General features: G+C 39.0%; 1 protein-coding gene and 1 pseudogene across 1 annotated transcript; one reads left to right on the top strand and one right to left on the bottom strand.

Moving 5' to 3' along the window:
- The first annotated feature begins 665 nt into the window (after positions 1-665).
- LOC106395733 lies at positions 666-5,543 on the top strand (annotated as a pseudogene).
- Positions 5,544-12,220: 6,677 nt separating this feature from the next.
- Positions 12,221-14,149, bottom strand: LOC106393684. The gene has a single exon (XM_013834360.2). It carries the CDS (start codon positions 14,147-14,149, stop codon positions 12,221-12,223), a length of 1,929 nt encoding a protein of 642 aa, XP_013689814.2.
- Between the last annotated feature and the right edge of the window lie 1,250 nt (positions 14,150-15,399).

Below are 15,399 nucleotides of genomic sequence, written 5' to 3'. Positions count from 1 at the left end.
ATGAGCTACGAATGCATCAGCTACCATATCATGAACCCTATCATAATCTACCATCTCCTCCTGATGGTAACTATGTTCATTATACAAATGATGATCAACTGGTTCTTTTTCCTGAAAATTGCTATTACTACTACTAGCTTCATTCTGATCATAATTAAAACCTTCTCCATGTTGAAACCAGATATAGTAATTTGGCGTGAAACCTCTATTTATTAAATGCTTCCAAACATTTTCACGGTTTGCCAGTTTCGAATTATTGCATTTCCGACAAGGACAGAACATCTTACCACTTTCTTGGGCGAGCGGTGTTGAATCTACTTGATGCATAAATGTCTCCATGCCCACAAGGTATTCTTTCGTCACTCTCCCGTTAGCATCTCTATGCATATACATCCACTTCCGCAACTCGTAAATAGTCCCGGAGCCAGCCATTTTTTTTTCTTTCACGTTTTTTGTTGTTCGTATGTTTAAAATGATGTTCAAACATCCATATTTATAGGAAATTTTAAATCTGGTAGTTGTAATTTTCCTATGAATTTACAACGAAAATTAATTAGGTGGAAAAAAAAACGTGTAACACCTACATAGTTGGTGGATTCAAAATTTTCTCGCTAAATACACGTAAATTATTTCCTCGTAAATAACACGCGAAGTTTATGTCGTATTTACGAGGAAATAGTATTTTCTCGTAAAAGACACGTCAAATTACATCCACTTTACGACGAAACGCTTTTGTCGTTACTTTACGAGGAAATAACGATGACATTAGTTTTCCACGTAAGTTTCTCGTAAAATCGACGTAAATTTACGAAGATTGTTTTTCCTCCTTAAATTTCCTCGTTAAGCATGTGTTTTCTTGTAGTGAGATGTTGATTGTTATGGTTATAATGGTCTAATGGCTAGCTACCTAATGATATTTTGATAGTTATAATAGTAAAATAACCAAAAAATAACCAAATAAAAATTGACAACAAAATTGTTAATCTTATAAAAATTAAAATACAGAAAAAGATTAAGTAATATTGGTTAATTTGTGAATTGAAAAATGATTCAAAACATTAGAAAATTTGGTTATTAATTTGACAAAAAAAAGCAAAATTTATATTTAGAACTTTAGAATGCATATTTTATTTTTTGATGTTTTTTATAAAAAATTGTTATGTAAGAATAATATTTTGTTAGTGTAATTTAAAATGTTGGGTATTTTATTATAACCGCGATTCTGTTAGTCATAAGTGTTCCTACGACTCCGACTGGATTGTGTGGTATCTTATTTCTGACGCTGAAACCAGAAGTAGAGTAAACTAAAAGTACGTCTAAGTTCATTGAATCTACAAAGTTGACTAGGTTCAACGTATCTAAGGTTCAATTGCCCTTTTTTTTTTTTTTTTTTTTTTTTTCTGATCATGCAATTATAGTTGAATATATTAAAGCGTCATCGGCAATGCTTGATGCGGATAAAGGCTTGTCCGTTACACGTGATAGCACTAGCCTTTGTTTTTTCTTTATGAACGAGCACTAGCCTTTGGTTCCTATTTACAAAAATCTCAAATTATCGAATAGATAAATCATCAATCAAATAACCAAAAAACATGTTAGATCATGGGGTGATTGGTACAGGCTGTGACTTTCTATTTTTTTGCTCTAAAATTTAAGCTCTAGATTTTTAGATTTAGCTTTAATTTATTTTGGTGTAGAAATTTTTCAAAGCACTCTATAAAATTTCTAAAAAAAATGTTTTTTAAAGCTAACATATTTTTTTTATAATATTTTGGCTTTAGATTCAGTTTTTAAAATAAAAGCATGATTGTTTTAAAAAATGGATATAAAAATTAAAAAAATTATGCACTGCTCCTACAACCTCAACCAATCGCCCTCATACTTCCAGATTATAGATGTGGGCCTATCTTGGTAAGTGAAATTTGGCGTTATCTTAAAAGCCCAAACAAATCATGCAAAAAAAAGCACGGAGAATTTGCCCGGCGGGAGTAGATGAAAAGACGGTTAGGTTTTCTTCTTGGGAAGTCAATATGGCGACGTATTGTTATCCGGAACACTATACTCTACCGTTTTGTCTTTGTCCTCTCCGTCGAGCCATGGCGCCGCTGAATCCATTAAAACATCTGTACGCGTCGTCCCCCGGAGTGTATCAGTGCAATCTTCTTGTTATCATTAATGCTATTGATAATGGCCGGGTGATTCTTTATTAAGGATTTTAATGTAATTTCCTGAATTTTATACAATTTGAATCCAGTGATCCATTTGATTGTGTTACTAACGTCGGCAGAAGTGAAAGTGACCCCGGGCAAGGGGGAGCAGCTTTCAGTTTGATGACAGGATCTCTTGTCTGTTCTATGCATGGTTGTGTACTTGTGTTAGTTCCTGGTTCATTTTTAGCCTAAGGCTGTCTCTGGCCTTTTAATCTTTGACTGAGGACAATAACAATTGATCATATTACAATCTTGCACCGGAATAATGCTCCCATGGTTGCTCTCTTTATCATCTTTTTATTTGGTTTCATCTTTACAGTTTAATTACCCTGACCAAACATTCAAGCTTGGTTAAGATTATAAGCTGATGGATATATTTTTGCTCTGTTTTCAGGGACTACAAATCAACTTGGAATCTTGCAGATAGATCTCCAGAGAAAGCAAATTACTTGAAACATGTGGTTCGCCTTATAAAACCACCCTCTACATATATTGCTTAAAAGTTAGATATGGTAGCCATGGAATTTCTAAACCTTCGCGTCACACGTCGTTTTATGTAGAAGATACATATACATCTTTTGGTTTTCTTTATACTTGTTTGATCAGACGAATGCACAACTTATTCTAAGATTTTTATATTCCATGCTTGCTTCTTGTTGTGTCACCTAGCTGAACCTCATGCCACTCTTCCCCAAGTGTCTCTATAGTTTTTTGTGTTGCGAGGGTTAGGATCACGCTTGTTGATGTGAGAAACATGCGTCCTAGTTTTGTTCCCACATGGTCGTGCGAGGGTTGGCGTTCTTTTGACCGCTTCTATTCCATAGATCGTGCACTCATGTAATTTTGAGTTATAGCACACATTTAACTCTTATTTTATATGATTAAACCGTTGACGGCTGATTATTTTATTCTTCAAAACCAAAAAATCTCTAGGAACGTGCATCCAAGTTTAATTGACGATGGTTTCATCTCTGCGCAAAGGTCAGCGCCTTTTATTTCCTCAAACGCGTAAACATGCCTCATTGACAAAATTCAGTTTTAAAAATAAGCAAAATTAGAGGGGTAAAAGGAATACGACTTTGGAGTTTCTAAACTGTTTTATAAAGATAGAGCACATAGAGATAATAGATTGTGTCATAATAATAAGTAAAAAGTGGGTTTCTTAACCCATAAAAATGCTGCTCCCTCCTCTCCGTCTCTTCTTTCTCTGCCTTTGTCTCTCCTCCGTTTGTTTATTACAGATAAAAGCTGATGGCGTCTTAGGCAGTCGTATCAAAGTAGACCCGAAGCTCAAGTTTGAGAACTCGAAGCTACGTCAAGCCTACATTGCTCTCCAATCATGGAAACTTGCAATTTTGTCTGACCCTTTCAACTTCACAGCCAACTGGAACGGCTCAGATGTTTGCTCCTACAATGGAATCTACTGTGCTTCTTTTCCTGGCTCATACAACAAAACAATTACTTGCCTTCCGAGCTTGGTCTCCTCCGTGATCTCGCTCTCTTCCATCTTAACTCAAACCGTTTCTGCGGTGAGGTCCCTCTCACGTTCAATCGCATGAAGCTTCTTTACGAGCTTGATCTTAGCAACAACCGGTTCGTTGGGAAGTTCCCTAACGTTGTCCTCTCTTTGCCTTCTCTTAAGTTCTTGGATCTCTGCTTCAACGAGTTTGAAGGCAAGATACCATCCAAGCTCTTCGACAGAAAGCTCGACGCTATATTCTTGAACCACAACAGATTCCCGTTTGGTATTCCGGAGAACATGGGGAACTCCCCGGTCTCCGCTTTGGTTCTTGCAGACAACGATCTTGGAGGATGCATACCGGGAAGTATCGGTCAAATGGGGAAAACACTCAACGAACTTATCTTCTCCAACGATAACTTAACCGGTTGTTTACCTCAGATAGGAAACCTCAAGAAAGTGACGGTGTTCGACGTCAGTTCTAACCGTCTTCGTGGTCCGTTACCGTCCAGCGTCGGCAACATGAGGAGCTTAGAAGAGCTTCACGTGGCTAACAATGGCTTCACGGGAGTCATTCCTCCAAGTATCTGCCAGCTTCCGAACCTTGAGAACTTCACTTATTCGTCCAACTTCTTCACGGGTCGTGCTCCTATATGCGGAGCTGTATCGGTGGTGAACGGCTCCATGAACTGTATCCCCTTTATGGCTCGTCAAAGATCGGCTAAAGAGTGTTCATCTCTGCCCGCTCGTCCTGTTGATTGTAGTAAGTTTGGATGTAACAACATCTTCTCTCCACCACCACCGACGTTCAAGATGGCACCTATTTTCCGGAAACTTCCTCCACCAATTTACTCTTCGCCTCCACCACCGTCGTCCAAGATGTCGCCTTCCTTTAGAGCATACTCTCCGCCTCCACCACCGTCGTCTAAGATGTCGCCTACCGTCAGAGCATACTCTCCGCCTCCACCACCATCGTCCAAGATGTCGCCTACTGTTCGAGCAAACCCTCCACCACCACCTCCTCCTCCACCACCACCACCTCCACCACCTCCTCCTCTACCACCACCACCACCACCACCACCGCCACCGCCACCGCCTTACGTATACTCATCTCCTCCACCTCCTCCTTACGTGTACTCGTCTCCTCCACCTCCGCCTTATGTATACTCGTCTCCACCTCCGCCTTACGTGTACTCATCTCCTCCACCTCCGCCTCCTCCAAGTCCATCACCGCCATGTCCTGAATCTTCTCACCCACCGCCCGTTGTATATTACGCACCCGTGACACAAAGCCCTCCACCGCCATCGACCGTATACTATCCACCGGAAACACAAAGTCCACCACTACCATCACCGGTATACTATTCACCGGAGACACAAAGCCCTCCACAACCATCACCAGTAACACAAAGTCCGCCACCACAATCACAAGTATACTATCCACCAGTAACACAAAGTCCTCCACCACGTACCAACACCGGTTTACTATCCGTCAGAAACACAAAGTCCACCACCACGAACAGAGTACAACTACTCACCAAGCCAGTCTCCGCCGCCAGCAAAGGGATGTAACGACGTCCATCCTCCACAAACACCACCAAATTACGAATCAACTCCTGAATATTCTTACACGTCATCACCTCCTCCTCCTTCCTACCCCGACACGTCTCTTCCACCGATTCCAAGTGTCTCGTATACTTCATCTCCTCCTCCGTCTTACTACTAGTTTCAAACCATCGAGCGAAAAAGCATTGCCTTATGATTAACGACTGCACACAGTAATTTGTGTATTTTGTTATTTTTCTTTCAATATTTTTTACTTTTGGATATTTTTGTTATTTTTCACCCCCTAGTATTTAGTTTATTTTCTTTTCTTTCAGAGACCATTTAATAATGTACTATTTATCTATACTATTAAAGCAGGATCATATTGTCATAATTACCTTAGGGGCATGTTTCCTTCACTAACATTGCATGTTTCATTAAGGGCAATTAAGTAATATTAATAACAAATCTATATTGGGTCATTATTTTTGGATCCAGCCCAAATCAAATCTCTCTTGGGCCATTTGGGCCTATTAAAAAATCAGATTCAATTCTCACTTTTTTTTTCCTTTGGACCATTGAGTCCAAGTTCAAATAATTTTTTTTCAACTATTCTTAATTATTATTTTTTTCTTTTCTTAATATAATTTAAGCATTCATAAAAATAATTGAATTTTTTTATTGAAAAGTATAAATCTTTATTAAAAGTATATAATTTTTTAATTAAAATATTAACCCCATAATAAAATTAATTTATCAGAGTTATACCAACTTAATTCATTAAAAAATAAAGTTTAATTTTTTTAACATAAATAGTCATTTAAAATGAAATACGATAAATAAAGATAAAATTTTTAAGTCTTTTATAAAATAAAACACAAATATATGAAAATGTGACATTTACTAAATATTTGTCAATTGAAAAAAAAAAACAAAAATAAACCCGCGCTTTGAAAGCGCGGGTCAAAATCTAGTTAATACTATTAAAACAGAAGCGATATTTATCTACTTGCAAGTAGGCCTGGGACGGATCCGGATATCCGGGAAATTTAGGGTATCCGGATCCGTGGATTTAATATCCGGATCCGGATTCGTGGTTTCCGGATATCCGGGTTTCGGATATCCGTCTCGATATTCTATTATCCGCGGATATCCGGATCCGGATCCGGATCCGTCAAAATAATTAAAAATAATTTTTTTAACAAAAAATATTTTTTTTTTAATATAATACATAAATTAAATATTTATAAATATATTTATATATGTTTATAATATTGTAAAAACTAAAATATTATATTATAAGATTAATTCATGTATAAATATTAATATATCAAATATAAATATTAATAAAATATAAAAATTTAATGTATTTTAAAAATACGGATCCGGCTCCGGATATCCGGACCTAAAAATTAAGATATCCGGATCCGGATTCGGTTTGCACGGATCCAAGATTTTACTATCCGGATTCGGATCCGGGCACCCCGGATATCCTATTTTCGGAGCGGATCTGGAGCGGATCTCGAATCGAATCCGGATCTCGGATAATAAGTCCCAGACCTACTTGCAAGTAATCTAGATAGGACAATTCCATTTAATAATAACATTAAATTATTTTCCCTATTACCTCGGTTACGCTAAATTGTCTAATGTTATTTATACACCTTAAGCCTACATACAGTCGATTACAACATTGACTATATACAATTATTAAATATTCATCTTATCTTTATAGATAATTTACACTATCATACCAAAATTTTGATTAGACTACATAACACATCGATATCATTTTACAATTTATAGTGTATACTAGATTAAGATCCGCGTCTTGCGCAGAATAAATATTATATATATAAATTATTTTGTGTATTATATGTTATTACATATTATGAAATAATAAATATATATTGAATAATTAAAAGTCAGTAAATATTACATATATAATTAAATTGGTGCGAACGTATAAATCAATTTTATTAATCCAAACATTTTTAAAATTTTTTTTGATAGGATATGTAATTAAATTTAAATGATATTAACATACATAGTATATTTTTAATATTAATGTCTATTTTTTTTATTTTTATTTTAAATGATGCTTTCTACTCATATGTTTTTTTTATCATGTGTATTTTTAATAGCAAAAACTTTAAATTACTCATAACAAAATTTTCATAGTGGGATTAATAATTTTAGTAATTGATAATTTTAAAAAATTATCAATGTTAGTTCAAAACTTTTATAAAAAAAAAATTATTGAAAGTAAATTTTGAAACTAGAATATTTATTTATTCAATATGGTGTTTAGTTTAATTTAGAATGATATATATACATATATATTTTAAATCTTAATGATTAATTAAATTAGACTTTTACTTATATGATTTTGTAATCATTTGTATTTTGTCATAACAAAAATTTTAAACCATGGATCACAAAATTTGAATGTGAGACTTTTAACAGTTTTGATAATTTATAGTCATTGTTTTAAAATTCAAAATATAAAATATACAGAAAAATTTAAATTTTTATAATATGGTTATTGTGTTTTTTTTTAAATTATTTTAATAGTTTTAAATTAAAAAAATTTGATAGAAGATACATTTTTTATCAGATATTTATTATTCAAAATCATTAATTGTCATATATACTTTACCCACATTAGGCAATTCCGTAATCTTTATTTAAGGAAATAATAAATGACATTAATAATGAATTTATGGTTAGTTTAATAAAAAGTTTATTATATAATTAGATGGACCAACCTATTTCTCGAATAATTTTAAGAATCATCCTAGTGATGACATGTGGCTACAAAAAGAAGTTGTAATGTTTCACAAATAATATATAGGGGATATGTTCATTATTTGTGTTGCCCATGTCTCATATAACCAAAGCTTTTTTTTTTTTTTTTTTTTTTTGCACTTAAACACTTAAATTAAACTGAAAGGCCTCAGGCCCAAAGGTTTGCCCCTTAAGGGTCCAATACATAGATAGAATTGAGAGTCCGCTTAGCAAGAGCGTTGACGTCTCCGTTTTGTTCACGAGGAAAATAACTAAATGAGATATTGACCAAGGCAGAGGAGATTTGGTGGATATCAGCTATGATTCCATGGATTTCCTTAAGCTGCAAGTCGTTGGAGATTGCTCTTATGAGCGTTTGGTTGTCGGAGGACACTTTGAGCCTTGGGAACTCAAAAGTCGCTGCCTTGATGAGGGCCAATCTCACCGCTAGCGCTTCCGCTACTAGGGGAGAGCTAACGAAGGGTTGGGTGGTTGAACCGGTGATTGTTGATGGTAGATCAGTACCAGAGAAAGTCCATGCTAGTCCTGCTTGCTTCGATTGCTTGTTCCAAGCGGCGTCGGTCGTACAAGAGATTATTGGCGATGCGATTGTTGAGCTCGAGGGTCAGTTTGCATTTGGCTGTCTGATCTGTAAGTTTCTTGGCCTCTTTTCTGTAGGGGTTTGAGCCGTATTCCACTCCCTTGCTAATCTCAACGCTCTCGTTGAGATCTCTGTAGGGGAGAGGGTTCGACCTTCGAAGATTTTGGTGTTTCTTGCTAGCCAGAGAGACCAACAAACCCAAGGAACCACACTATTAGTGATCCCTGTTGGAGGAAGGCATGTCATACCTCTGAGCTTGACCAGTGCCGTTTTGAAGTCGTCTTCTGTAGTTATCTGAGCTACTTGTCGGAGGGGAATTTGTTCCCAGACTTCCATCGCCACAGGGCACTCAAAAAAGGTATGCATAGTGGTTTCACTACCGTTGCAGTAAGGGCAAGAGATGTTTGACATGATTCCTCTCTTTTGTAGATTGTGGCCTAGTGGTATTGCTCCCTGGATGATCGACCAGACGAAGACTCATTTTTGGGGAAAACTTTCCCGTCCAGACATCTTTTATCCAATCGAAACCATTATTAGGTATAGCTGCTCCTCCAGTGTCATTCCTAACCGCTGAGTTGTAGCCTGATCTTGTAGTATATTGTCCTGACTTTACAGGTTGCCAAATGTAGATGTCTGCTGCGCCCCGTTCACTTGGATGGATACACTTGATCCGCGAAGCCATTTGAGGTAGAATTTCTGCTAGTCTCTTCTCATTCCACTTTAGATCCGAGGTCACTAGATCAGATACCTTTAAATCTATGAAGGACTCTGGAACCGGGCCATACGGCTTGATATCCTCATCCAAGGAGATCCATGAGTCCTTCCAGACACTTGTAGTTTCCCCATTTCCTATAGCTTTTCCTAGGTGCTTTCTTAGGAGGTCCCGTCCATGTAGTATGCCCCGCCATCCGTGGGAGCAGACTGGTGGTTGCTTAACATCTAGAAACGCTTTGCTATGGCAGTATTTTCCTAGTAATACCCGAGCCAGAAGACACCCCGGGTTGTTTAGAATTCTCCATGCCTGTTTAGCGAGTAAGGCCTGATTGAACAATTGTATATCTCTTAAGCCTAGGCCCCCTTCTGCTTTGTGCTTAGTTAACTTATCCCACACAACCCAGCATAGTTTCTTTTGTTCTTCAGAGCCATCCCACCAGAATCGAGTTAAAACTGATTGAATTCTTCTGCATAAACTGACAGGGATCTCGAAGCTCGTCATGGTATAGGATGGGATTGTTGTGAGGACCGTTTTCAACATGGCGAGCTTACCTGCTTTGGAGAGTCTCCGCGAGGCCCAGCTCACTGCTTTCTGGCGCACTCTGTCCACTATAGAAGTGAAGAGATCTTTCTTTCTCCTACCAAAACTTTCAGGTAAGCCCAAGTATCTTCCTGTCCCTCCCTCTTTCGGTATCTCCAGAATGGCTTTTGCTGTTTCTTTAATCTGAGGTGGTGTTTTGGAAGAAAACCTGATTGAGGATTTTCCAGTATTGATCCTTTGTCCCGATGCTTTCTCGTACTCTAACAGGATGGCTTTTAATTTGCTGCAGTTTGGTGAAGTTGCTTCACAGAAAAACATGGTGTCATCTGCGAATATCAAATGGTTCACTCTTGGACTTCCTCGAGCTACTTTGACTCCTTTTAAGGTACCCTCTCTTGCTGCCTTAGTGCATAGGCCTGATAGAACTTCCCCGCAGAGTATGAACAAATAGGGTGATAGAGGGTCACCCTGTCTAATTCCGCGTTGTGGTATGACTGTTCCATGTATTGAGTCGTTTATAAGATAGGAGTACCTGACTGTCGCTATGCACTGCATTATCCAGTTGTTCCATTTCTCATGGAAACCTAGTCTCCTTAGTACTTCAGCCATGAATTCCCATTCAATCCTATCGTAGGCTTTAGACATGTCTGTTTTGACCGCCATTGTGCAATGAATTTCCGCCTTGGATGTCTTTAGAAACTGGAGAACTTCATGTGTTATTAGGACGTTGTCTGATATAGCTCTCCCTGGTACAAATGCTGATTGGTTCTCTGATATTATTTTGCACAACACTGGTTTGAGCCTCATAGACAATAGCTTAGAGATTATCTTGTAGAAGACATTGCACAATGCGATTGGTCTGTAGTCTGTTACTTTCTTTGCCTCTGTGGATTTTGGTATCAGTCTAACTTGTGTGTTGTTTGCCGAGATTGGGAGTGAACCAGTTGTGAAGAACAGCTGGATTTCTTGTACTATGGCTGGCCTAACCACTTCCCAGTTTGACTGAAAGAAACTAGCAGAGAAACCATCTGGCCCTGGGGCTTTATCTGGGTGGATCGAAAAGGTAGCCTCTTTAATCTCTGCTGCTGTAGGGTCCTTGATCAATGACTCATTTGTTTCATCATATATGCAGGGATTCAGAGCTTCTGCTATCGTGTTGGATCCGTCAAAGGGGGAAGATGTAAAGAGTTTCTCATAGAAGTCACAAATCACCTTTGAGATTTGATCTTCCTCAAACCAAGGTTTATCCTCCTCATCCTCTATGACTGTCATCCTATTTTTTGCTTTTCTTCCCTTTGTCATTGCATGAAAGTATCCTGTGTTAGCATCTCCTAGTGTAAACCATAATTGTCTACTTCTCTGCTTCCAAAAAGCCTCCTCTTGTTTATAAGCTTCTAGTAGGTTGACGTTTAGCTCGTGTATTCAGGAATCATTTGGTGTTGGATCAGACATAGCTTGGTCCAGCTGGCTGCGGAGTCTGGTTAGGAGTTCATTACTTTTTTCACATGCTGCTTTACTCCATTTGCAAATTGCTCTTCTGCATTGGGTGAGGCGTTCTTCAACTTGCAGGTATGCAAATTTTGCCCATGTGTCTTGTATGATTGCTTTGACTTCCTGGTTTTCTTTTAATCTCCTGTCATATCTGAAGATTCTGGTGCCTTTCCTCTTTGTAGTGTCAAGAAAAGACAACAGCGGACGGTGGTCTGACGCCTCATACTTAAGGTACTGGCTTCTACACGATGGGAACAGATCTGACCAGGAGGAGTTACTTATTGCTCTGTCAAGCCTACATTGGACCAGGTGCGTTCCTCTCTTTCCTCTCCATGAGAGGAAGCTTCCATGGTGTTTAAGGTCGTAGAGGTCATTTGATGATAGGAATGTTCTAAATGCTACAAACGTTCCTTCAGCTCTGCAGGGTCCACCACATTTCTCGTCATTATTGACAATCTCGTTAAAGTCACCAGTGAGACACCAAGGTTGTCCTGCTGGAGGTTGTAGCTGCGTTAACTTGTTCCATACTTCCCACCGTTTTGAATGGTCAGGCTCTCCATAGACGAAGGTTGTTTGGAAAGAGATCCCTTTGTTCACGATATGTGTGTTGATGTAGTTTGATGTGGATGAGAGAATCGTTAACTCTATTTCCTTTTTCCAGGTGAGGAACAGACCTCCCCCTCCTGGTGTATGTGGGGTGACAGCATGGAAGTTCTCCGGGAACAAGAATTGGAGTTCTTTAAGGACCATCTCTGTAGGGTTCTTTGTTTCCATCAAGAAGACTATATCGGGAGAGTTTCTTCGATATATCTCCTTCAGGCGCTGGACTGTTGCAGGGTTCCCGAGCCTGCAGCAGTTCCAGCTCAGTACAGCTAAGGAGCCTGGGGTCTAGGAACCCGAAAATCTGGCTTCTTCTTCGAGATAACATGGATTAACTGTATTGGTGGGTTCCTGGAGCTTTTTGATGTTCCCGCAGCAGACTCTCCTTTGTCAGCTCTTCTCTGAGGCTTGGAGGTATGTCCTTTTGGGGATCCTACTGCTCTTGCTATTGAGCGTTGAATTTGTGATATCTTCCTTTTCTTAGAGCTAGTTCCCCTTAGAATATTAGGACTGCTGCCAGACGGTTTATCCTGTTTCGATTTTTTGGCTCTCCTCCTTACTTTGTTTTGAAACTCTTGAAGTGTTTCTTCCTCCCCTTGCGTCTCTGCCGGGTCTTGTGGAGCCGGAGATGCTACCTCTGTTTCCATATTTGGGCTAATAACTATAGATTTGAGTTTTTCAGGACCTTCATTGCCTCTCGTAGGAGTTGTGTCACCATCATTGTGCCTAGTCTCTAGGTCCATGTTTCCTTCCTCCACCTCATTTCTCCTGGTTAAGGGGCTACGTGTCTCTAGTGGAGCTTGGTAGGGTGAAGCGTAGAGAGGGTATTCTTGATTTGGCGGTGGTGTGTTGGGATTGCTCTCAGACCCCAACGTTTGGGAGATTAGAGATTGTCGACGGGTTTCCGCTGCGATGATTGCTGCTACCGTCTCCTCCATTTCGCCAGATGCATCCCCTTGGAGGACTCTTTGCCTTCTTGCTGCTGCTTCCACTGGGTCGGGGCAGCTCAAATATTGCCTTGTAACCTGCTGTAGGTCCTCCATCACCTCTTCCATGGATGGAATGTTTAGACCTGTGTGGCTCAAATGTGTTTTTCCCACTGCAGTATCCTCTCTGAGATCAGAGTTCTGCTTCTCCTCAGTTTTGGATCTTTCCTCTTGACTCACAAGTTGCTTGGCTCTCCAGTGGCCTTGGCTTCTTTGGGAGAAGAGATCTCGCCCTCTTTGTGTACCTCTGTGTTTGGCTTGTCTGCTATAAGTATACTGTGGGGATGAGTATTGCTGAGATTGCTGGGCTGAGTAGTGCTGAGGTTTCTCGAGTGGTTGTTGGCTTGGGTGTACAGCCTCTTGCATGGTCAGCATGGGTGGGGCAACCCGAGTTTGTTTCGTGCTGATTCTATCTCCAAATGGGTTGCCATGTCTATCCACTCTTGCCTTAAAATCAAATTGGTCCGTACTCTGCTTCTCACTGTTTTGTTCCCTTTTTCTCCTCTCATTTAGATGAGCTTCAGTTGTTTCTCTTCCATAGAGGGTACCTTCTGATGTTATCTTGGGGTTGCAGGCCCAGGGTTGTTCCTCATCTTGTCGCTGTGGGCAGTTCTTCCTCGAATGTAGTAGTGAGAAGCAGGAGGTGCAGTGGTATTCCAGCTTCTCATACTCTAGGGTAATTGATGTTTCCTCTCCTGAGTCAAATTCAATAATTAGTTCCTTCACCAGAGGCTTTAAACCATCCACTGACACTTTAACTCTTGCTGTTGTTCTTGTTAGTTCATGGTTTTCCATTGTTCCCAGCTCCTGGCCCACTCTGAGGACCATGTCTTCTTGCCAGTAATGAAGCGGTAAACCTTTGATCCGGATCCAGAAGGGAATCATGGACGGGAAGGCGTTGGAGATAACTGGTTCCCACCTTTGAAGAATGACCATCCAATAAGAAAAGTGATAAGGTCTGTTATCCAATACTCGTCTTAGATCTTCCTCCTTCTCGAATCTGAACTGGAAGCAGTTGTTTCCTAGATCTGAGCCTACTGCTCTGCCTTGCAGGTTCCACTTGCGTGGAAGGGCTGGGATGAGGGCCCATATTTTTTGCTCCTGTGGGTTGGTAAGTCTTCCTATCAAAGTGAGGGCATTGTCTTTGATGAGGGCTGAAGTATCAATGCTAGGGGCTTTGATTCTTTTAAAGTTGGTGTTTTTTCCTTCTCTCATCTGGTGTTTAATTACCCTTCTCAGCTGCAGTGAATCTCGTCGCCATGATTTTGTGTAGTACTCGTTGCTGGAGGAGTGAAAGTCGACTCCTAGCACTCGTATACTAACTTGAAAAGACTCGGCGTTTAGGGATCTTCAGGTAGCTTGTGTAAGGGGTTTGAAATTTGAAAGTTCTTCGGTTGTCTATGGAAGCTTTGATCTGATGGACTTGTTTCTCTGGTGTTTGAACAGCTGGAAACAGGTTTCAGACTTTGGAAAAGCTCTTTGGATCGGATTTGGATGGTTTGGAGGTAGTTTGCCGTCTGCGGAGGATGCTACTTTGGGTTAAGAAAGTAGGGTTTTCCGAAAATGCTTAGGAGAGACCGGTGTGCACTTTCCTTCTGGAGCAAGAAAGTGAGTAGTCACTTTCAAGCTAATGTCCGCTGGTCCTTCAAGAGCTCTTTGCCTCGGTAGTTGTGTCTGGGAGAGTTTTTCTCACCGAAACCGCACCTTTTCACGCATCTTTTTTTTCATTTTTTGCTGCTATATAACCAAAGCTTTTAAACCTGTAAATTGTATATCGACAGCAGTCCTTTTACGCCTACAGCAATCGTCACGTTTCTTTCAACGCCATATTTATTGGCCATTTCTCAACGAACCAAAGATTTAAACCTGCAAATTGTATGTTTACACCAGGAAGTGTATGTTGACACCAGGCCTTTAAGCATACAACCATCGTTTACAGTTCTTTTGACGTCATATATCAGCCATTTCTCATCGAACCAAAGCTTTTAGGTCCTGCTAATTGTAGACTAATACCAAAGCACTTAATCCTGCAACCATCATAAATATAAGGTTCAAGCAAGTTTCATCAAAACAATGGCACATTTATTTAAAAGATGAGTATCGAAAAACTCGTACAATTTATATCAAAAAGATATGTCAAACATAATATTGATGATGGTTATAACCGATTTAACATCCAGATTTTAAAATTAGTTCATTCAAACAGTTGCGATTTTTTTAAGTATCAAACAATTAGATACTTTTTCGTATATATGGTACAACGTACAAATTATATTGGAACCAAGAATATGCTGCAACAGTTATAACAGATTGTAATGTAATCCGTCATTCAAATGTTCAATCGCAACGATTTCTTATTTTCTATTTAAAATATAAATATTTATTGTTTTTAATATTTATTTTAAATAATGAAAATTCGCAATTATTTGAAAATTTTATTACAAATGAATATTAATTCATTTTTT

The sequence above is a fragment of the Brassica napus genome, chromosome C5 (genome assembly GCF_020379485.1).
Source record: "Brassica napus cultivar Da-Ae chromosome C5, Da-Ae, whole genome shotgun sequence".
Classification (NCBI taxonomy): domain Eukaryota; kingdom Viridiplantae; phylum Streptophyta; class Magnoliopsida; order Brassicales; family Brassicaceae; genus Brassica; species Brassica napus.
Note: the sequence above shows the minus strand (reverse complement) of the source record. Positions and strands in the feature narration are given on the sequence as shown.

What these genes read in the sequence shown, in the direction of transcription:
- LOC106393684 (XM_013834360.2), bottom strand. Translation starts at nt 14,149, where the DNA reads ATGAGAGAAGGAAAAAACACCAACTTTAAAAGAATCAAAGCCCCTAGC.